The sequence below is a fragment of the Micropterus salmoides genome, unplaced genomic scaffold (assembly GCF_014851395.1).
Source record: "Micropterus salmoides isolate LMB-PRFRI ecotype aquatic unplaced genomic scaffold, ASM1485139v1 Ms_hic_scaffold_1, whole genome shotgun sequence".
NCBI lineage: Eukaryota > Metazoa > Chordata > Actinopteri > Centrarchiformes > Centrarchidae > Micropterus > Micropterus salmoides.
Genome location: NW_024040040.1, coordinates 54,298,972 through 54,323,564, shown reverse-complemented (window position 1 = coordinate 54,323,564; position 24,593 = coordinate 54,298,972). Strand labels below are relative to the sequence as shown.

General features: G+C 40.9%; 1 protein-coding gene across 1 annotated transcript; it reads left to right on the top strand.

Moving 5' to 3' along the window:
* Positions 1-1,238: 1,238 nt before the first annotated feature.
* LOC119886473 (NACHT, LRR and PYD domains-containing protein 1-like) lies at positions 1,239-24,593 on the top strand. Its single transcript, XM_038697275.1, has 12 exons — positions 1,239-1,301; positions 1,811-2,115; positions 2,619-2,813; positions 4,499-4,675; positions 5,036-5,082; positions 5,525-5,649; positions 9,860-9,915; positions 11,496-11,710; positions 13,351-13,616; positions 20,433-20,552; positions 20,638-20,779; positions 23,516-24,593. Exons 1-12 carry the CDS (start codon positions 1,239-1,241, stop codon positions 23,824-23,826), a joined length of 2,022 nt encoding a protein of 673 aa, XP_038553203.1. The 3' UTR covers positions 23,827-24,593.

Here is a 24,593-nt window from a genome sequence, read left to right as displayed (position 1 = left end):
ATTTAGCTAACGTTACACTGCAGCCAAAAAACAACATGCTTTACAGGGGACATGTTAGCTATCGCTAACCACCTTCACTTTTTCAGGAGGTGCGGAAACAACAGATTTAACGACCTACACTGCACAGACTGCCAGACTGACAACCTACTAAGTAACTTCCTCTGCTAACTTTCACCGTCACGTTCTGCCACTCACTCTCTCTCATTCATAATCAATTTAGAATCTTTCATGTCCACATCGCTATACTAGATAACGTAATGTTCACGGAATGCAAATGGCGGAACTTTTGGAACTGCAGAAGTGCAGCGCCTGGACATTCAGAGGTGTGCACATAACAGAGACCCGTGATCTCTGTTACTGGTCTGAGACCAGTGTTGCACCTGTATTTGATGCATTTCACTGCTGCTGCTGAATGAATGACCACGCTCAAGAGAAGACCTGTTGGCAACCAACATCATTTAAGAAGAGGCTCAGATGTTGTCACATAAATGGCAAGCCTATGGACAGGTCCTAACAGATGCAGTGGATAATTAAAGACAACCACTTCACAAAACGTTGCCTATTAAAAGACATTTTAAAGTAATTGAATGGGAATACTTTTTGGGCAGTAGGGATGAGAATCTCTTGGCACCTCACGATTCGATTTGATTAACGTTACAATTCAGACGGCAGCGATCCATCTTGATGCATTTGTTCTGTGTAATTTCTGGATAATTACTAAGCATTTCGTTTGCACATTAAAATCCAAAAGAAATGTCTCCTCAATTGCTTTAAAGGACTAGTTTACATCCCTGATTTACTTTAGTAGCTCAGCTCCTCCGTGGTCACCAGCGTCCTTCCTTTAACAACCAGTAAATCAGGGATTTAAACTAGTCCTTTTTAGCAATTGATGAGATGTTTCTCATGTGCAAATTAAATTCTTTATTAATTTATTTATTAAAGTCAGTATCCAGAAAATCACATAGTCACTCTCTGGACGAAGCCCTCGACCTATTTCTATCGGATGAGCGGGAGACCCCCAGCGGCTCCCCGCTTCCCCCGTTCCAATCTCCGGTGACGCCGGCCTCGACGTTGCTATCTTGCTGCGGCGAGGCAAGCGATTGTTAGGCTACAAGGATGCTACTGTCAGGCTAACGTTAAGCTAACAGATAACGGTAAGCTAACTTGTCGCTGACATGCAGTCTGCCCCTGGATCAGCCGACCAGGGAGACCCCATGTGTCCATGTTAGCTGCGGCTAATGACATCTAGCAACCGGATTCATTGCCGCTGGCTGACCCTCATCAGTCAGAGCGAACGACTGGTAAGCTATGGGTTGAAAAAAGCTGTGTATGAAATCTTGTTGCTCATTTTGTGGAAGTTGTAGAACGCTCTCTGTACCTGTCTCAGTCGAACCAGTCACACAAGGCACACTTTTCCGACACTGTGTGAGCCAGCTGTGTGTTAACCTAACTGCAGGGGCAGCAGAGTGGCTTCCCTTCATGGCCACCAGGGCCCCCTCATCAGCAGGTCTATTTTCAGAGCGCTACTCAGAGTGGCTCGCTTCCTGCTCGATGCACAGATGGATGGACAGCATGATCCGCTGGGGTCACAGGCTTCAGTTCGCCTCCCCCCTACTCCGGGATTGTAGAGACTGTGCTCTCCTCCTCGGTTCAGAACGCCGCCCTCTGGGCGGAGCTTCAGGAATCAGGGGTTCTACTAATGCTACTTCCTGGTTAGGAACATGACGGGGGCAGGAGGCGCTTCCAGGATCTGTCACTGTTTAACAAAGTGTTTATGGAGAGATCTTTTCGCATGTTGACCGTTAAGTAGGTGCTGGAGTGTGTGCGTCAGGGAGACTGGCTCACCTCCATAGACCTGAATGACGTGTACCTTCACGTTCCCGTCATCCCCGAACACAGGAAGTTCCTGCGGTTCTCCTTCCAGGGGTGTCCAGTACCTGTAAAACTGCCTGACGCTCGGTTACTCCCTGGCCCCGCGCACTTTCTACAAGTGTGTGGAGGCGGCTCTGGAGCCACTGTGGCGGTTGGGCATCAGGGTCCTGTTTTATCTGGACGATCTGCTGCTGCTGGCACGGACGAGACGGTGATGCAGACGGCCAAACTCGTCGCACACCTGTCTCACCTGGGTTTCACGGTGAACTGTTTTTCCAACATTGTTATGAAGCTATATGATGCTTATACTGACTGAATAGTTTAAAGTGAAGAAGCTTTAATTTGATGACTCCACTATTCCTAAAATAAATATTGTAGATGTCTTTTTTTCACATTTATCCTGACATATTTGGGATCTTGAGTGGAATCTTAAATCAGTTTCTGTGGGTTTTTCTTTGTGTTTCACTGCACAACATTTGGAGTTTGGAGTTTGTATAGATAGAGCTACTGGTGGAGCTGCAGAGTTTAAGAGGTGAAGTCACTACATCTTTATTGAAGTAGCAGCACATTGTCAATATTAATGAGAGCTCTTTTTACCTTTTTGTATTTTACAGTTTGAACCTGCACCCTGTTGGGTTCAGGTGTTCAGTTTCCATTTTCTAAACTTCTACATTCTAAACCTTCTTCAGCTCTGAACAGATTATTAAACACTGAATGATTTCAAGCAGGAACATTGTCTTCTAAAGTTACATTTACTCCTTATTCAGACTGAGCTTCTGCAGTTTGTCAGAGATCAGCTGTGCTTCTCTGGCCTCAGCTCTGAAGTCCAACCCCTCCGATCTGAGAGAGCTGGAGCTGATTGGAAACGAGCTGCAGGATTCAGGAGTGAAGCTGCTGTGTGGTTTTCTTGAGAGTCCACACTGTAGACTGGAGACTCTGAGGTCAGTTCACTGACTCTCTGTTACTATTGTAGATCTGATATGTTTAATTAACAATTGAAGCTAATTTCTGTTCATACATAACTTCCATCCATAAAGTTGTTAATGTCCTTTTGTTCATATTTTCATGTTTTTTGTAATAAATTTAGTCTACAGTCACAAGACTTGTGTTTCTTAAATCAACTGTTGAAAATGTCTGCTGTTAGTCGTTAAAGTAAATGAATGTTTCTAATTTTTGGTAAACGGTCACATCTGTATATAGAAGATCATCTGAACTAATATTTGTTTTAAACTGTTCAAGTTTACTTGTTCAATTTGAAATATTTATTTGGTTTCTGTTGATTTCATTGTCTTTTCACAAATAATGTCTGATCACTGATGTTGATTAGAGCTGAAACAATTCATCGATTGTCGATACTATTCCTCATAGTAAAACGACCGAAGGTCCTGAAAGATGCATAAAACAGAAATATAATAATATTACTAATAACAATAATTATAATAGTAGTATCATTTATTATTTTTTATTAATGCAAATACCAAATGTACCTTTTCTTTCTTATTTTGTGAACATAATTTATATGAAATTTTAACTTTCACCAGCGTAATTACAGTTAGTTCAGCGTTGTCATGACTTCTCCTTCCTAGTGTCCGCTACTATCACTGGTACAAATATTATAATGTTTTACTGTAACAGTGAAAATTAAACTGACAGTTTGACCAAAACAGTTCCTTAATAGGTGACACCACCAGATTCATATCTCGTACTTCCTAGTGTCCTCTACTATCACTGGTACATATATTTTTAGATTTTACTGTAGCAACTTGGAGAAATTACACTTTAAAAACCCTCCATCAGCAAAAAGTAAATACAGTTAATATTTCTGTGAACTTTGACCTATTTGGAACAATTCTGCTCAAATGTCAAAATTCACAGAAATGTTAACTGTCTGTTATTTTCACTGTTGGAGGGATTTCATAGTTACAGTAAAACATTATGATATTTGTACCAGTGATAGTACTAGACACTAGGAAGAAGAAGCCATGACAACGCTGATCAAACTGCTGAGGAATTACGTTGGTGTAAGGTCAAATTTGATTTAAAAATTATGCTCACAAAATAAACAAAAAAAACGTACATTTGTATTTGCATTAATAACAAATAATTATAAATTATACTACTATTACATCTATTGTTATTAGTAATATTATTATTAATATAATATTGCCGCCGCCGCAGCCGAGCAAAAGTAATTGTTAAACGACGCTGAATAGATGAAATAATCTGTACTAAGTTCTAAAATCATCGTTAGCTGAAGCCCTAATATTGATCCTTCAGGACACACACACATTTACAGCTTTTTAAAGGATCAATATGGTTTTTCTCCTCTAATTCCAGACTGTCCTGAGATCATCAGCATGTTATTGACCTGTGTTGACATGAATAGCTGTATGAATGTTGTGCTGACATTCGGATGATGCCTGTAGAGGACTGACATTTGGATGATGTCTGTAGAAGGCTGACATTATGATGATCCACAATAACACAATGACAAAGTCCCTCTACTCATTTTAGGAAAAAGCTCATTGATTAGGACATAGTAATGTTGAGTTCCACATTTAAAACCTGAACACAACTGATTGGATTAGAAAAGGATTTTTATCTCCATCATTTATTCTTTATTCAGCTTGAGGAGCTGCAGGTTGTCAGAGATCAGCTGTGCTTCTCTGGCCTCAGCTCTGAAGTCCAACCCCTCCCATATGAGAGTGCTGGAGCTGAGCTACAAGAACAAGCTGCAGGATCCAGACGTGGAGCTGCTGTCTGATCTTGTTAAGAGTCCACACTGCAGACTGGAGACTCTGAGGTCAGTAGTGAGTTAAAGTCGGTCCATGCTGCTTCCATTTGTTGGTCTCACAGCTGGTACATTTGACAGCATCCAATCAAAGCTCCAGCATTTCTAGGTACAGTGAGGGCTTTGCTAAAAGTTGGAGGTGTGAGAGGAGGCAATCTGACACTGAGACGCTCACACAGAGTTTTTATTGTTATTAGATTTAATGTTCATGTTTATTAAGAGGGGTTTGGTTTAGTGTGTTTTTTGGGTGTCAAACACACTAAACTAACACCTGGTAAACATCAACATGTTAACATTGAGTTCAGCCTCACAGAGCTGCTCGCAAGGCTGCAGACTCTTATGTATTTGCTGTATTTGTGTTTATTCCTGCAGGCTGGATGACAGAGTAATCAGGGCTACACCTGACAGACATGAACGACGTGAGTAATAGTCCACTGGAACAACTTAAAGAAATGTAAACTGAAGATTGGCTGCTGTACTTCATGGCTCTGGTTAATCCCAGTAACCACAGCAGGTCTTTGGCTTTGTTCTGCTCTGCATGTTGGGAAAGATGATGTGTTGTTGCTGTGTTGCCTCACTGCACTTGTTATACCTGTGTACATTTGATTGCATGGACAAGGCTTAACTTGGTATCTTTGGACTTTTAAACATGACTGTGCTTAGTCTTCTACATTGTGACATTGCTGGAGAGTTTTCCAGTAGATAAAAACAGGAAACACGGGGTAAAGACCTGCTCCAAAGGGCCCTGGCCAGCCGTGAACTGGTTGCTGTGATTTTGAATGTTGGGTCACCAGGACGTCCAAAAGTGAGTTTGACATCTGCTTCTTCTTCTCCCCATCTGATGGCTCTGATCACCACCAGATCCGTCCACATCAAACACAAAGCTTGCTGTGTCTGAGGATGACAGAGAGAACCAGCTGTGTCCTGATGATCCAGAGAGGTTGAAGCAGCAGCAGCTTCTGTGTGGAGAGGCTCTGAATATAAAGGTCAGTTTTTAACCTTAACATTTTTACATTTAGCTGATGCTTTTATCCAACTTACAATTGCTATATATGTCAGAGGTCACATGCCTCTGGAGCAACTAGGGATTAAAGGAGACCTATTATACTGCTTTTCCAGTCCTATTTAGTAGTTCTGTGACTCCTGTATGGCAGCTTTGAAAAATCTTCATGTAGGCCTTCATTTCAGCCTCTGTCTGAAACAAGCTGTAGATGTAAGCCCCCCCACCCCCAAAGTGATTTAAAAGAACTGACCGTTTCAGCAGACCTGCAGTTATCTGGGAGTTTGTTCCAGATATACGAAGCATAATAACTGAACGCTGCTTCTCCTTGTTTAGTTTTGACTCTGGGGACAGAAAGCAGACCTGCCCCAGACGATCTGAGAGGTCTGGATGGTTTGTAATGAAGCAGAAAATCAGAAATGTATTTTGGCCCTAAACCATTTAGTGCTTTATAGACTAACAGCAGGATTTTGAAATCAATTCTTTGACGTACAGGAAGCCAATGTAAAGACCTCAGAATTGGAGTGATGTGATCCACCTTTTTGGTCTTAGTGAGGACTCGAGCAGCAGCGTTCTGAATCAGCTGCAGCTGTCTGATGGATTTCTTAGGGAGCCCTGTAAGGACACTGTCAAGTCGACTGAAGATAAATGCATGGATAAGCTTTTCCAGGTCCTGCTGAGACATAAGTCCTTTAATCCTTGATATATTCTTCAGGTGATAGTATGCTGACTTTGTAATTGTCTTAATATTCAATTCAGTTCAATTCAGTTTTATTTATATAGCGCCAAATCACAACAACAGTTATCTCACAGCGCTTTTCATAAAAGAGCAGGTCTAGACCGTACTCTATGATGTTATTTACAGAAGCCCAACAATTCCCACCAAGAGCAAACACTAGGCGACAGAGGCAAAGAAAAACTTCCTTTTAAGAGGCAGAAACCTCGAGCAGAACCATGTCTCAGGGTGGGCGGCCATCTGCCTCGACCGGTTGGGGGTGAAGAGAGAGAGAGAGAGAGAGGGGGAGAGAGAGAGAGAGAGAGAGAGAGAGAGGGCAAGAGAGGAACAGAGAGAAAAAGAGAGGGATGGAAGGAGAGAGAGAGGGGAGGGAGGCAGCCTACACAATATACACACAGAGGTACAGACAGTGAAGGTGATGTTGCTATAGACTAAATGACTAAATGAAAAATGGTGTAGATATTTATAGTAGTGTTAATGATAACAATCGTAATGTTAATGATTATAATAACAATAATAACAATAGGACTAGTAACAATAGTCGTTGTAGCAGAGGGTGTCGAGCAGGAACACGGGGGCAGCAGGTGACCCGCAGCCACAGATCCAGACTCCACAGCTCCAGAGCCAGAAACACCTGCAGGAAGTGGTAGGAGGAGAGAGGAGAGGGACGAGAAAGCACAAGACTACCAGAAAGGGGAGAAGTTGTGTTAGTAACATGCAATAATGGGATGAGGTTGCATACAGAGGGAGAGAAAGTAGAGGAGAGAGGAGCTCAGTGCATCATGGGAAATCCCCCGGCAGTCTAGGCCTATAGCAGCATAACTAAGGGATGGTTCAGGACACACCTGAGCCAGCCCTAACTATAAGCTTTATCAAAGAGGAAAGTCTTAAGCCTACTCTTAAATGTGGAGATGGTGTCTGCCTCCTGAACCCAAACTGGAACCTGGTTCCACAGGAGAGGAGCTTGATAGCTGAATGCTCTGGCTCCTAGTCTACTTTTGGAGACTCTAGGAACCACAAGTAACCCTGCATTCTGGGAGCGCAGTGCTCTGGTGGGGTGGTAAGGTACTATGAGCTCTTTAAGATAAGATGGTGCCTGACCATTAAGTACTTTGTAGGTAAGAAGAATGATTTTAAATTCTATTCTGGATTTTACTGGAAGCCAATGCAAAGAAGCTAAGACAGGAGAAATGTGATCTCTTTTCCTGGTTCCTGTCAGAACACGTGCTGCAGCATTCTGGATCAGCTGAAGAGTCTTAATGGACTTTTTCGAGCAGCCTGATAATAAAGAATTGCAGTAATCCAGCCTAGAATTAACAGATGCATGGACTAGTTTTTCTGCATCATTTTTAGACAGGATGTTCCTGATTTTCGCAATATTACGTAGGTGAAAAAAGACGGTCCTTGAAATTTGCTTAATGTGAGACTTAAACGACATGTCCTGATCAAAGATAACTCCAAGATTCTTCACAGTGGTGCTGGAGGCCAGGGCGATGCCATCAAGGGAAACTATATCTTTAGATAATGCGTCACGGAGGTGCTTAGGCCCCAGAACAATAACTTCAGTTTTATCTGAGTTTAACATGAGAAAATTACAGGTCATCCAGGTTTTAACATCCTGAAGGCATATTTGAAGTTTAGCTAACTGGTGAGTTTCATCTGGCTTGATCGATAGATATAACTGAGTATCATCTGCATAACAATGAAAGCTTATGGAATATTTCCTGATAATATTGCCTAAAGGAAGCATATATAAAGTGAAGAGGATTGGTCCGAGGACAGATCCTTGAGGAACTCCATGACTAACTTTGGCCGCATGGAGGATTCATCGTTAACATGTACAAACGAATCTGAAATCGATCTGATAAATAGGACTTAAACCAGTTTAGAGCAGTTCCTTTAATGCCAATGAAATGTTCCAGTCTCAGGAATAGGATCTGATGGTCAATGGTATCATATGCAGCACTAAGATCTAATAAAACCAGTACAGAGACAAGTCCTTTGTCTGATGCAATAAGGAGGTCGTTAGTAATTTTCACCAGTGCTGTCTCTGTGCTATGATGAGCTCTAAATCCTGACTTAAAAACCTCAAATAAACTATTGCTCTGTACAAAGTCACACAGCTGTTTAGCAACTGCTTTCTCCAGAACCTTAGAGAGAAATGGAAGGTTAGATATAGGTCTATAGTTGGCTAAAACATCCGGATCAAGTTTGGGCTTTTTCAGAAGAGGTTTAATTACAGCTGCTTTAAAGTACTGTGGTACATAGCCTGTAGATAAAGATAAATTGATCATATCTAGCATAGAAGTGCTGACTAAGGGTAAAACATCTTTAAGCAACCTAGTCGGGATGGGGTCTAAGAGGCAGGTTGATGGTTTAGATGAAGAAATTATTGAAATTAGTTGGTAAAGATTGAGTGAAGCAAAACAGTCTAAACATGTATGTGGTTCTACAGCTGTTTCTAAGGTTCCTGAGTTTAGAGATAAGTCGGTGCCAGTTGAGGGCAGGTCTTGGTGAATTTTGTTTCTAATAGTTAGAATTTTATCATTAAAGAAGCTCATGAAATCATAACTACTGAGAGCTATGGGAATACTTGGCTCGTAATAGAGCTGTGACTCTCTGTCAGCCTGGCTACAGTGCTTAAAAGAAACCTGGGGTTGTTCCTATTTTCCTCTATTAATGACGAGTAATACGCTGCTCTGGCATTACGGAGGGCCTTCCTATAAGTTTTAAGACTATCTTGCCAAATTAAACGGAGGTACATTTGTGTGTCATCAGCATAAATATGAAAAGAAATACCATGTTTATGGATAATATGTCCAAGGGGAAGCAGATACAAGGAAAACAAAATGGGTCCTGAGACCGACCCCTGAGGTACACCATATTTAACTGGACAGAACAAAGAGACATAGTTGTTTACAGACACGCAAAACTTCCTATTTGACAGGTAGGATGAAAACCATTCTAGGGCAGTACCAGAGATCCCCACCCAGTGCCTCAGTCTGTCTAACATGATGTTGTGATCAATGGTGTAGGTAACTGTGTTGTACAGCACAGGTCTGCTGGATTTGGATGGTCAGCTTTCTCCATTAGAGCTGCAGCACAATACCCATCAGGCACTGCTCTACTCTCTAGTTTAAAATCACAACTGATGGCTGAAACCTAACCAGTCATGTGACCATTAATCACAAACTACTGAACATTTCTTTTTTGTATGATGCAATGTTTTAAATAGAAAGTGCTTTTACTTCTGTTCTGTTGGGTTCTATAGCTACCTAGCTAACTCTGGGAGAATCAGTGACTGTCCACTGTCCCTGTTAAATAAACAAAAGAATAAATAGTAAAGAGTGCACATAGTAAAAGTGAAGCAAGGAGGATCCTGTCTGTGAGAGTTGGGCGGCCAGTTTCTGCTCCTATCTCAACTTGTTCTGTAATTAATTTTGTGCCTTTTTTATTTCAGGAGAAGTTAAGTTTCACACCTGAACTGCTGACTGAGTCTGGAAAGACTTCATACAGGTAACCAAGTCATAACATGCAGAATGCTCCATTCAGTGATCACACTTAACCTAAACTTCACCTCCTCTCAGCACTTTAACTGAAAGTTGGACCTTTTCAGTAGAGTTTAGCTCAGAAGGCGCCAGCATACTTCAGCAGAACTACTCTTCTGATGGTGGAACAGCTTCAGAAAACCCTGGAGGCTCTGTAGGACAATCTCTTTAACTTTCTGAAAGACAATCCCACATGACCCACCTCACTCAGTGATTGGTCAGCTGTGTGGGCAGGCGAGAAAATAGAAAGTTTTGAACTCTTCTCTCTTTATTCATGCTCTGTTATCTTAATATTTCAATGATATCTGCCTCTCTATGCTGGACAGCTTTCCCCTCCACCTGCCAGTGTGAACTACTTGAAACACTTATTATTAGTTATTTTCAAGCATACAGTATTTAAGTTTAACTGTCATGTCAACTCCATTTAGTGCCTACTCTTAATTTTTAACACTCATACACTTGCTACTCTTCCCTACTATTTCACCAGGACAAAAGCTAGATGTTTATTAGCCCCAATCTGGTCACCGCTGTAACTAATATTCATAATGGTAACACTTTCTATGAAGATCATCGATATAATGACTTGCATATATGCATATATTTATAACACAATATAATGCGTCCATAAGACATTATAACAATTGTTATAATTACTTACAAACATGCATTAGGCGCTAAAGCAAACCTTTTGATTTAATGTTTTATAACTAATAGTAAAACCAGTTTATATCAATGTGCGGCAAGAATCTCCGACCATGTACAATAACACATTATAACCACCGACTCTGCCTATGCATAAGTCATTATAGCGATGACCTTCATAGAAAGTGTTACACCATAATGAACTGTAGTGCTTATGAGCAAAAACCACCCAAAATATGCAGCCTGAATAAATAAGCCTTAAAAGGCAACAAAATATGCATCATAAACACATGAACTTGGTTTTTGTGACTGTAATTTCAGGGAATTTCTGACTTTTTGTTCTTGTAAATGTGACACTTTCATCTAGGATATTTTTTCTCGGTTTAATAACCCCCGCCCTGGCTCTGTATTTTTTGGACACATAAAAAAGTCAATCTAAATATGTGAAAACACTTAAGAGAATTCAATTATAGCCTACAGATGGGGTCGGCAAATAAGTGTAGCATCGGGCCAAAATCTTTTAAGCCGTTACATGGCAAGCCAGAACATAGTCTAATTTTTTCTGACCCTTAGATACTCGCGTGCATGTTTATCTCAGTCAGTAGTGAGCGAGACTCCCGTAAGGAGGGTTGTATGATCGATTCATAAATTGCCATGGCAACAGACCTCGGCTAACACCTATCCACCTTTGGTAGTACAGGCTAATCGGGAAGTTACACCCGACGTCGCAAAGTTACTCCTAAAGTTACCTGGATAAGCCAGTTACCTCGCTTTGTAGTACAGACCACTGATGTCCTCGTTTGGGTCTTTTCTAGATTGGCTGAAATGTGTAAACTGGTCATGTTAGTTCTTTGTCTACGGTGCTTGCAGGCTGAAAGCTTGTTGTAATCAGCCCCTGTCCTGCAGGTTCAGGTGTCCTGGTCCAGGTGTGTTCCAGTGTGCTTTGACTGGACTGGTGTTTGTTGTGGCTCAGGAGGCGGAGCTGCTGTACCGGACTGTCCAATGGGATGAGAGCCTCCTCCAATCAGCCGGCAAGACGGCTGCAGGGCTGCTGTTCAGTATCAAATGTCCTGAGAACGCTGTCTGTCAGCTCCACCTGCCACACTGTGAAACAAAGGACGGTGAGGACATTATTGTGCTTTGTGATGAAAACAACATCCATGAATGTGTTCAGTACATTTCAGGGAAATTATTTAATATCTTGTCTTTTTGGCCCAGTCCCAACCTCCAAATAAAGCCTGAGCCCTGAACCCTCACAGTCTTAGTTGAGCTCACCTGGTGAGTGATTAAGCACAAGAGGCTGCAAGGGCCCAAAATGGTATCAAGGGACATATCACGTTCCCATAACTACGCCAAAACATTTGTGGGTTCGAGACTTTTTATTTTACATTTTTTACTTTCTTCATGGCCGAGGGTTTGGGTTAGTTATTAAGTCGTTTTTAAACTGCATAATACATCTTCATCCAGGTTTTTTTACGCCAGCTTCCCAGTTTAACATCATTATGAATTATGGGTAATTACCTCGGGCAAAGTCTGCAGACATGATGACTTTCTCAAAGTGTGCATAAAAAGCTCTGAAAGTTTGCGCTTCAGGGATCTGACAGTGAGAACGCCCAAAGCCCTCGCGGACTCACCAGGAACGTGCCTCAAAGTCTTGGACTGTGGTGATTGGGATTCAATCAATATCTTAATACTTTGTATTCCTGTGTTTTGCCTGATGGTGGCACTAGAGGAAAGGCCTCTGGGACCATGAATGACCACAGAAGGGTTGTGGATATGCTGCGAGTCCTTTGTGGAGGAGCCAGACATGAAATAATTGTGGTTCCTTTGCTTTGTTTTTCCTAATCCTGTCCCGCCCAGCATCCTGGTATACAGTATGAAGAGCTGAATACCATGCAAGGGTTAGGGCCAGACAGATTTAGCTTTAACGAGGAGTTTTAATTTACTCCTTTTGTATTCTTTATTTATTATTTAATTATATATTTATTTGTCACCAGGCCGAACGGGGGGGGGGGCAGAAATTAAAATGAATTAATTTATGGGCTAAAGTGTGTTTGAATAGTATTAGTAAGGTTAGTAAGGGAACACCAGGACACATTAGTTTTTGGGGAATTAGTACAAGGCTGTACAAGATGTTTTCCCATATCACAGGATTTTTGATGATGATAGGGACAATGAGAATATGGTATGAAGCACTGAGCACAACTGGTCGCCACAGACTTTAAAAGCGTGGGGATGGACAGCATCTGTTCTGGCAGCTTTATTAAGTTCAAGATGCTTCAGCTGCTGTCGTAACATTAATGCAATGGCTGGGCTACAAACTTAATTATAAACTTCAGGGATTAAGACTTCAGTATGTTTCTTAGAGCACTTTATGCTAATCGTCCCACAATATATTATATTTGTTGATACAAGTGGGAATTTTGTCAAGTTTGAGCAAGAAAAAAATTCAGGAGGTCACCAAAGTCATCAGGATAAATCACCAAGGGATCATGAATAAACTAAAAACTTTTTTTTAAACTTACGTTCTTTGGATTAGCTAGTTCCCCCAGGACATCCCCTCTAGAACACACAGAAGCCCAGACTGATGGAAAAGAGCAACACGAGAACAATCCCTCACCGGCTTCCCATCCACCAACGCTGACAATTCAATCAATTTCTCAACCTGGGCAACAGTTATAGTCTTCAATGTTTGGACTTCCTGGAAGTACAACAGGACTAACATTGTAATGAGGTTGTTTAACGCTCTGTGTTTTCACAGCTCTGCTGCCTGATGGTCTGCTGTCTGTCGTCCACATCACTGATGATGGAATGAGCATCTTTGACCCGATGGAGATTACAGAGACTCATGTGGTTGTCAAAGTCCCTCACCTCTCTGCCTTCGGCCTAGTCTGGGATATCGTTAAGAGGTTGTGGACGACACCAGTTTGCAGCCAAGTTCTGCTGTTCCTCGGACCCCCAAACCCAGAAACACAGAGGCAACAACTCAAATTGTTTCTCCTGCCGAGCAACATTCATCTGGACGAGGTAAAGCTTCATCCTACAGCTGTCAGTTCAGTTTTTCAACAAGTCAGGTGTCCACTGAACACTAACCAGCTGTTCTTCCCCTTGGCGTCGCCAGGTCATTTCTCCGGGGCTTTACCTCCGGATGTTTTGACTGTAGCCACAATTGTAACTCAACAACAAAAATATTTTCCATGTTAATATGCAAAAATACATTCTGTTTGAAGTTCATGTAACGTGACCCCCCCACCATTATTCAGCTTGCCTGCATTTAGAGAGAGAGACAGCGCGCATTGCTCACAGCTTCAGGACTTGTCCACAACTTGTGAATTATCCCGAGCAAAATTATAATCAAAACATTTAAATATAAATGTTGTCGGTCAGTGTCTAGTTAATGTTTTAACACAAACGGTATTAGTGAGAGAATATCATGACACCTGACGCTCTGTGTCCTGCTGTCTCTGTCCCCCACGCTCGGAGACACTACTCTTTTACTGTACCCTGGATGCTTCATTCCCTCTGAAGTGGCTGTGAGCTGCACTTTATCAGAGGTTTCTGAAGTGAACATTTGTGTGGAATTGTGGTGATATTTGTGTCTGATCACAAGTGTTTTCAGTTTCGGTTTTCTTCTTCTGAAGAGCAGCGTGCTCGTCTCATCAAGTAGGGTACAGTCCCAGTCAAACAGACTTGACACACATTCATACACAGCCGCCAGGGGCAATTCGGGGTTCAGAACGCTAGGACACTTCGACATGCAGCCTGGGTGAGCTGGGATTGAACCAACGACCTTCCAAATAACGGGCAACCTGCTCTACCTCCTGAGCCACAGCCGCCCCGTCGAGTGAGAGAGAAGTGAGAGAGAGAGCAGGAGGGGAGTAGCTCATCCTGCAGGGAGGGTGGGGGGGTTAATTTACACTGGGGACGCTGGGGACATATAGCCACCACTTTTTGAAAGCATTAATAATGTTCTGAAAAAAAGCTTGCACCAAGAAATGTTAATTAACAAATAAAAGTGCTATGACAAAGGTTTATTTGCACAATAAGCCTGTAATGCAATGTAAATATAGAAGAAATCTTGATATTTAAAGAAACTAACATAAGCTAAAAAAAAAAGAATAAGCTTTTGATTACTGCATTACATATTTTTGTATTCTGAATTGTCACCTGCCACCTAAGTTTTGTCCTTCCCTTTATAGACATTTCCACCATAAATTGGTGCAGAAAAGATGTCTGTGAAGTTTAGACAGAGGTCGAGTAATTTACAGATCTGGTCAGGGGGGCTGAGGCTAGTTCTGTTGTCCAGGGTGTTGTCAGACAGTCATCTTGCTAATCAATTTGGGATGAACACCCTCAGATTGGTACGGGAATATGAAAGGACAGCCAGGAAAATTACAGACTACAGGAACCATCTACGATTTAACCTGAGATGCCGACAAAACAAACTTATTCCCAACAGCCTACACTCCACGGTGAAAGGACACAGAGCCGGAATAATCCTGGAGATGAGTGAGAGAGTGAGACAGATACATATCACCATTGAAGCCCTGAACAAAGAATTGGACAACATACACCACAAACTAGAAACACATCTGCCCAGTACAGCACGGGAAAAGGTCATGGATTTCATCAAGAAAGCACAGCTATCTCAGCACAACAAGAGCAAAGAAAGACAGACCCGGAAATTCCAAAACCTACAATCCAGAGCAAGCTGCACTAACAAAACAGGAGAATTGTCTTGGAGGAGAAAGGACAACAACCCCACAACACTTGAAACAGACAACAGATGGGTGAAAAACCTGTCAGATAGGAACTCACCCAACCAGAGAAAGACGTTCTGGCCAAAGGATTAAACTTTTCCATTACACCACAGCATCTACCTATAGTGGACCTCATCACAGCCACAGAATCGGCCATTAGGAAAAAACAAATGAACAGAAACGGAAGCGGAACCGCTCAGACTAAAGGTATCTGCAGCCCTTTCTAATGCAAAGGCCCCCCCTTCCAACCTCACGACTGTCGTCACAGCAACCAGGAGCACTAACGAACCAGCGGTATCGACGGTCCTGGCAAAGGACCCCACTGAGGTTAAATAGCTGAGTTTCCCTACCAGTCAGTCAGAACTGAAGAAGTCCTTTGGATGAGGGACGAAACGTCTTCCAGTATCTTCAACCAAGTCCAGTTGCCCTTGACTTTAACCTTCATTGGATTGGTGCAGAAAATGTCTCCAGAATTAAGGAAATTAAGTGTTTAATGCTGTTCAAATTAATTTGTCATTGAGGCGAAAAGGTGCCATATGCACATTTGAAATGACTTTAGGCTACTTCAGGCATGCCTGTATGTGTGCTGACTCAGCTGGAAATAAATAAAAGGAGAAACATATCTGACATCAAAACAGAATGCCTGACAGCATTATAGCTTCAGCACCCCCACAACCCTGCAGGGGTTGATAATGGATGGATGTATTTATAGACGGGGTTTCTTCATCACAGAGATGCGCGTGCAACTAGGGGGCAGAAAGCAGCACTCTGTCTTCGTGGCACATCAGTTTATACGGCATATCTAGCAACAGTGTTGGGCAAATTACTCAGAAATTGTAATGATTTACATTTTACTTATTACTCATTTAAAAAGTAACAATATTACTTTATTATTATTGTTATTATTATTATTACTGGGTATTAAAAGTAAATAGTCACGTTACTTGTTCCATTACAATTACTTTGAACCACCGCACCCCATCCTTAAAAGTGACAGGAAACCTGTTCAGCAGCGCATTTTAGAAATGAATCCATTTGTATCGTCTGTATCGTATAGGCTATGGATATAGGCTATTTAAATTTAATTTAAAAAACAAAGCAGCTCCCTCCCGACATTTTAACTGATCACGTATTCATAACAGCATCAATGAGTATGACTTACATAACATTTTTTTAACGCCACTGTCTGAGATAAAAAAAATCACGCAAGTATCTCGACTTTTGAACTAACATTACTGTTTTGCACATGCATTTGAGTATTCAGTGCTTTTACCAAACCCAAAACGTTGATTAACGCTACTCTGTCCTGCCGAGTGGATGCTACACTGACAGTAACGTTAGCTGCCGGAGTTTCTTTCTACAGGCTAACTTTCATGTTTCTTAGCAGAGGCTTCAATACAAAATTGTTTGTGGTTGAAAGCTTTTTGCTGGTCTCACAACGTTTACGGAAGACCATGTTGTTGACATGTGACACAGCTAGTCCTAATGGCAATACTTAGTTATGGAAAGAAAGCCTCTCTCCCTTGTTCTTTCTTTAGCTTTTTGGCTAATAGCCCACTTGAACAACATAAGGTCCGGTTTCGCTGACCTGCAGTGCCGTCGCACGTGTTATGCAGGTTCTGGTCATATAATTAGAATATCATCAAAAAGTTGATTTATTTCAGTAATTTCATTCAAAAAGTGAAACTTGGATATTATATTCATTCATTACACACAAATATAATATATATAAATATAAATATATATTTCAAATGTTTATTTCATTTAATTGTGATGATTAAAACTGACAACTAATGAAAATCCCAAATTCAGTATCTCCGAAAATTAGAATATTACTTAAGACCAATACAAAAAAAGGATTTTTAGAAATGTTGGCCAACTGAAAAGTATGAACATGAAAAGTATGAGCTTGTACAGCACTCAATACTTAGTTGGGGCTCCTTTTGCCTGAATTACTGCAGCAATGCGGCGTGGCATGGAGTCCATCAGTCTGTGGCACTGCTCAGGTGTTATGAGAGCCCAGGTTGCTCTGATAGTGGCCTTCAGCTCTTCTGCATTGTTGGGTCTGGCGTATCGCATCTTCCTCTTCACAATACCCCATAGATTTTCTATAGGGTTAAGGTCAGGCCAGTTTGCTGGCCAATTAAGAACAGGGATACCATTGTCCTTAAACCAGGTACTGGTAGCTTTGGCACTGTGTGCAGGTGCCAAGTCCTGTTGGAAAATGAAATCTGCATCTCCATAAAGTTGGTCAGCAGCAGGAAGCAAGAAGTGCTTCTGACGCTGCGTCTTGTTCAAGAGTGGCTTGACACAAGGAATGCGACGGCTGAAACCCATGTCTTGCATACGTCTGTGCGTGGTGGTTCTTGAAGCACTGACTCCAGCTGCAGTCCACTCTTTGTGAATCTCCCCCACATTTTTGAATGGGTTTTGTTTCACAATCCTCTCCAGGGTGCGGTTATCCCTATTGCTTGTACACTTTTTTCTACCACAGCTTTTCCTTCCCTTCGCTTTTCTATTAATGTGCTTGGACACAGAGCTCTGTGAACAGCCAGCCTCTTTAGCAATGACCTTTTGTGTCTTGCCCTCCTTGTGCAAGGTGTCTTTTGGACAGCTGTCAAGTCAGCAGTCTTCCCTATGATTGTGTAGCCTACAGAACTAGACTGAGAGACCATTTAAAGGCCTTTGCAGGTGTTTTGAGTTAATTAGCTGATTAGAGTGTGGCACCAGGTGTCTTTTCACAATATTCAAATTTTCTGAGATACTGATTTGGGGGTTTTAATTAGTTACTCAGTTATAATCATCAAAATTAAAAGGAATGAACACTTGAAATATATCAGTCTGTGTGGAATGAATGTATACATTATTCAAGTTTCACTTTTTGAATGGAATTACTGAAATATAACAACTTTTTGATGATATTCTAATTATATGACCAGCACCTGTATTAATATGCAAAATGAAACACAAACAAACAGATCCAACTCTGAAATGGCAGTTTATCATTAAGTCAACAAGAATTTACAAACGATGCATAATCTACTTTGATTACAGCGGTTGACTACAGCTTTCTGACCAGCTACCAAAGCGATTTTGCCCCCTGGCTGCGCGTCCAGCAGTGTTTGTATACAAGAAACCCGTCTATATGGCCTAGGATATTTAATAATTAAGATGTAGCTCAATGATTTACAGGTAAAGTAGGTATAAGGTTCATTTTAACAAATAGGAAAAGAAGGTAGCAACAGAAAATGAGACTACTGTCAGGGCTTGACATTAACACCCGTCAACCAACCAAATGCAGGTGGATTTTAGCCGTGGCGGGTAACACAGTCACTCCCACTAGCCACTTTGGCGTGTTCAAAAATTGTAGTCATGTCAAGGTATGTTAAATAACAAACGTGGAGATTAAACTAGTGGACTGGTCGTGTTGGGCTGTTTTGGCCTGCTGTTAATTATCAAGGTTATCCAGACTTTTGTCAAAGAGAATATAAAAGTTGAATCTGTCACAGGGCAGCCACAGTCCCTCAGACAAGTAGACCGTCGGCCTCCCGCCTGCTTTTAACATGATGGTATGATCTCTGTCATCACACACGACTGGTCACATGCACACACATCAACACAGAGTTCAGTCAGTGCGGGAGTGTGTTTGGCCGAGCAGTGTGGAGAAAAAATGCACAGGAGAACGAGAGAAAGAGAAAAGGCAGAGCTGAGGAGGAGAAACGGCAGGAGGAAAGTGCCGTTAAATGCTATAAATTTACAGAGATCTTCATGATTAAGGGACATGGTGGTGTTTTAAAAAATCACATCGTCATATCACAACTACCTTTCCAGAGAAAATAAAATAAAGACCTGTATACTCGTTTCGTATCGCCGGTTACTCAGAGCTACCAGAGCGTCATGATGATAAACATAAATCCAGTCAGAGCTCTGAGGAAATGCAGATACAAAACAAACAAAAGATCCAAAAGCGCACAAAAATGATATAGACCTACATAAAATTTTTATCCTGTTGCCTTAATTGTGGATTTCTTTCATCTTTGCTTTTTGTTTCTAATGCAGATAATTTTTCTACTCTGTATTACAGTATTTAGCCTGCTGCTGTTATATAAAAAAAAAAGATTTAAATGTTTGTGGTGATTTGATTTCAGTTTAGTTTTTATCTTTTCAATTAATCTTTTAAACCCATGCAATACTTTTATTCTATACAATGCGAAGCTAATCTTTTAATGTTTTTATCGTAATAGACTACATGTTATTTTTTTTTTTAAAGAGCTTTACTAATTGACTATTGACTAATATCATCAACTGATAAGGTTGTGTACCTTATCAGTTGATGATATTAGTCAATTTTAGCACGCCATAGTCATCATCATATAAAATGTAATTTCCCAAAAACAAAAATGTGGCTACTGAAAATGCTGTGTGGCTAGTAACTTTGGAAAACGCCCCTGGTTCTTCCTGTAATGATTCCTCCTCTTCATACTTTAAACAGAAGTGATGAGGGACAAAACCCAAAGTCTTTCTTCTGTTACTGTCCCTCCACTGCAGCTCAACAGAGAAACAGAAAGAGGGAATTTATACTAAACAAGTGTGGAGTGGTTGAAAACACTGTGTTATTTTCTGTCCATTGTCCAACACTAGAGACCCAGTTTATGTGTTGTATATCCGAAGAAATGGAACGTTTAATCTTTCGACATAAAATTCATCTGCAACTATTGTGAAGAGTCTGAATCTGAAGATTTACTGCTTTTCTTATATTTACGACAGTAAATGGAAAATCTTTGGGTTTCGGACATTTGATCGGCAAAACAAGACAATTTAACACGTCACCTTTGGCTTGAGGAATGTTTGATGGGCATTTTTCTCTATTTGCTGACATGTTGGAGATTTAACTAATTAATGGAGAAAATATTCAGCAGATTAATCTATAATAAAAAATAGTTAGTTGAAACCCCACTGTACTGATATCTTGTTACTTAAGGGCCTGATACTCGTATGTCTGTAACGAGATTAAATTGGCCTGTTGATTTATCAGTCGGCTCTACTGAGAATAAACCCTTAAAATGTTCTGATGTCTTGGAAGGTGAACAAACGACAGCAACAGCGACATGCTGAGAACATCGAGGTTCCTTCCACATGCATTCTCATCGCAGATGAAAGTTACACTGTCGACTGTCCTCAGGCCATCAAAATCCAGCCTAAGGTGAGTATTTTAAATAAATGCTGCTGACACAATTCATCAAACCTTTGGTTTACTGTGGATGCTGTTCTGACATTTTGGTTTTCAGAATGCACCTTTTAAACTGCAATATGGACCAAATTACCACCCAACGTTTGAGATCCGCCTGCCCACAAACACAGAAGAAGTGACTATAAAGGTCCAAGACCAAAGAAAGACGGAGGTCTGGGAGCATGCAGTTGATCTGAAAGGTAAAGTCTTCATCCACCTGCACAGGGTGCGAATTATACAGTGACATCTGGGGGGGTTAACTGTGTTTCCAGTTCAAAAAAGAAACCCAGTACAGCGCAGGCGCGTGCTTAAGTAAACTAAAATCTTACAATGCTTACAACTAATGTGTGCACTCTGTAGATGATGATGAATCAAATATTATACCAGTTAATACCACATGACAACTTTTGTAGTCAGGGGTCACCTAGTATTCTAGAGCAAAACTGGCAGAAAGTCAGACCCACACAATGCTGAACCAGAACCAGACTGCATTATCATCTCTACTTCCTAATTCTTATCATTTCAAGTGTTGACAAATGTTGACATGTTAACTGTGAATGCAACGTATTCCTAATCTGGGTTAAAGAAAGCAGTTGTCATACATTGTTGGGGAATTGGGAAGTTTTGGGTCTCTGTAAATAATATTAACCAGAGTGCAACAAGATGACTTTTGGAATGAAACTGAATACATTTGAAATAACATGATGATTTTAACCTTTTCCCAGCCAGGTAAAACTCCTGAATTCCAGAGTGAAAACAAGTGACTGCTTAGTCTTTTGTTAAAATACCCACAAAAGACTTAAAATTAACTAATAAACTCTGTATTGAAGTCAAAATGGATATCTTTGATAACTAATCCTCAATTTCACGGCTCATGCCTAAGTACCAGTGTAAGCTGACAATTACATAAAGTATGAGATGACATAAAGATAATGAAATGATAGATCAGCTAGCTCACATCAGAGGGCTCATTTTAAGTCAAATAATTTTAAAACTCTGAAGGAAGGAAAGTATTAAAGAAGCTAAATAGCTAACTGACAGTGTCTCCATCAGCATGTGATGCTCTGGACTGGAGCAGCTGCTGCAAGTGATGTGGGCAGATTAGACGTTCAACTAACGTGAATGTCAGAAAATGGTATGGTCCATTTGTCTGAAATTGTATTTCAAGATTCTTGAATATGAGGCATGAGTATGGGAAATATATTGTATTATTCACAATTACAGATAAGAAAGACCCCACTGAACTGTTGTTTTTGCCTCTTTTTGGTGAGGTCCAAGCCTTATTTAGGGGGGTCAGCTTCCTGTTCTGGTTCACTCTCAGCGCTCTCAGAGCGTCGTTTCAGAGAAGAAGCTGTAAAAAGACACTGTAAACTTCCTGAGTGAAACCGAGTTTGTATGCTTTGGTATACCTCGGGCTCTGAATGTATCGAATATACATCGAGTATTTACAGTATGTGGTGTTGCACTCTTTTCAGGCCACAGAGGTCAGACTAACATCAGTGTTTCACATTAATTAACAAGACTATGGCAGCCCGCCCTGGTCTAATTTGTTTTGCCATAGTTTTAATATGAACAGAATTTTTTTCTACAATTCTCAAAACATTAAAGACTTCTCACGTTGTGTTTTGCACCGCTGCTCCCCACTGCTATAAGCTCACACACTCACACACTTTTGCATCTGACTCGAGACAACCACTTTTCTTTAGAGGTAACTACGGTAACGTTAAGGGTGTGAACAGTTTGGAGTCTATGGTGAGAACACGATTAAGCTAGCGGCACATACAGTTGGAGTGCACACATATTCTAGCCTTATTGGTAAATGCAGTGAACCGGAGAAAAGCGAGATGACAGGTGACTTTGTTCAGTCATTTACAGTATGAGAGTCTCACAAGAAGGGAGGCTAATAAGTCTTCATTGTACGTTATACGAGCACCACATACATTAGAATTTATCAAATTGTGTCAGACGGTAGCGCGAGGATTCACATGTGATGACGTCTGGTTTTCAAAATAAGGTGTTAACACAATGTTTATACAGTATGGAAATAAGATTAACTGGATTATATTCACAAGAAGTATAAAACAGGTCACATGTGTCCATTAAGTTTTAAAAAATTAATCATTATTATTATCATTATTCTTTAATTTAGAGTTGGTTTTGACTGTTTTGCTGTTTCATATAGCTAAAGGCTACATGGCCATGTGTTAATGATCAAATTGTTCACTAAGGTACAAAATTGTTAACAAGAGCGCAAAATTCTTCATAGAGCTAGCCTCTTTATTTTGCCAGATTAATACATTTAACTTAAAAATTTACAAAATTTTCTTTCGGGGGGCCATGCCCCTGGACCCCCCCAAGGCGGTCCAAAATCCAGCCACCATAGTCTCACAAAATCCTCTGGGAAACATTACCAGGGTTTTTCCTGCATAGAGAAATTGTTGGCGCCCCCCAAAGAGGTTTTAGTGAGCGCCAAAGGAAAATCACCAGCGCCAAAATGATCAGAATTGGAAAAAAACAACAACTTTTGAATCCTCTCCGAATGTGTTTTTATCAAACAACTGTTGAGCAAGCAGAACATAAACTTAAATACAACTACATATGTAGCTGGTGCTGTATTTAGAAACTAGCTGCCGCGTTGATTAAACTGCGCCTGAACGCTCCACCACGAAGCTCGCGCTAATGACTTCCTGTTATTTCTCACAAGATAAAAGCCATTTGTGTTTGAAGTGTATATTATTATATTATTATTATTTCCCTCCAGTGTCTCTGCTGTTTCCTCTCTGGATGTTGATTGAGCTTCAGGATCAGCCTGAGTTTGTTTGCATCAGGCTGCACTTGGAGAATTTGTGTCTAACATTCATTTGAATAATCTGCTTTGCTTTCTGAGCGAACACACAGTCACAGGTCTGTTTTACTGAACTCTTTGTTCTGCTTAGATCCGGCTGTACGTGAAGAGAATCCAGCGAGGCCTCAGAGTGGCTCCCCACGGAGCAAGTTGGCATCAGTTCGGTCCCAGTTTGTAGATTCAGTGTCTGAACCTGTTCTGAACCAGCTGCTGGATCGGCTTTTGCAACGGGGCATAATAAATCAAGAAGAAATGGATTCAACCAGAACCAGAACCAGGGCTGACGGGGCTCGAGCGGTGATTGACATGGTGCGAAACAAAGGAACACAAGCCAGTTCAGCTCTGATTGAGGACTTCAGGAAGTTGGATCCACACTGTTCCAGAAATCTGAATCTGAGCTGAAGCAGAACTGAGACTATGCAAATGAAACAAGAAGACATGGACGTCAGTTAACTGTGTAAAAATACACATGTTAAAGGATTTATCACTTAACAAAATACAAATTGGTTGAAAAGAATAAAAATCTATCTCAAATCAATATTTGGTGTGACCAAACTTTGCCTTCAAATGGGATCAGTAAATGTAAATCGGTAAACTTTCACAGTGAGGGACTTTTTAGGCACATTGTCAGGTGTATGATTAAACAGGTGCTAATGATCATAAATTCAATATGTATGTTGAAACACATACATTATGTGAGAAACAGCTGTGTGGGAGGAATACAACAGGTGAGGAACAGCTAAACTCAGCTAACAAGGTGCTGAATACAGTTTCCTGTCAGGCAAACCTCAGAGCAAGACTGAACACAGCAACAAGACACAAGCAAGGTCTCTACCAGGGATACATTTCAAGCAGACAGGGGTGTCCAGATGTGCTGTCCAAGCTCTTTTGAAGAAGCACAAAGAAACAGGCAGTGCTGAGGACTGTAGATGCAGTAGTTGTCCAAAGAAACTTACTGCAGCAGATGAAAGACACACCATGCTTACTTCCCTTCACAGTCAGAAGACGTCCAGCAGTGCTTGATACTTTTTTGTGTGGTGGGTTTTACAGTTTGTTTTACATATTTGTATTATATTTAATGTCTTTTGTGTTTTATGTTCAGAGTCCCTGCAGGCTTTTCTCTCTTTGGAAAAACAAAATTGACATGATCAATAAATGAGCCTTAAATC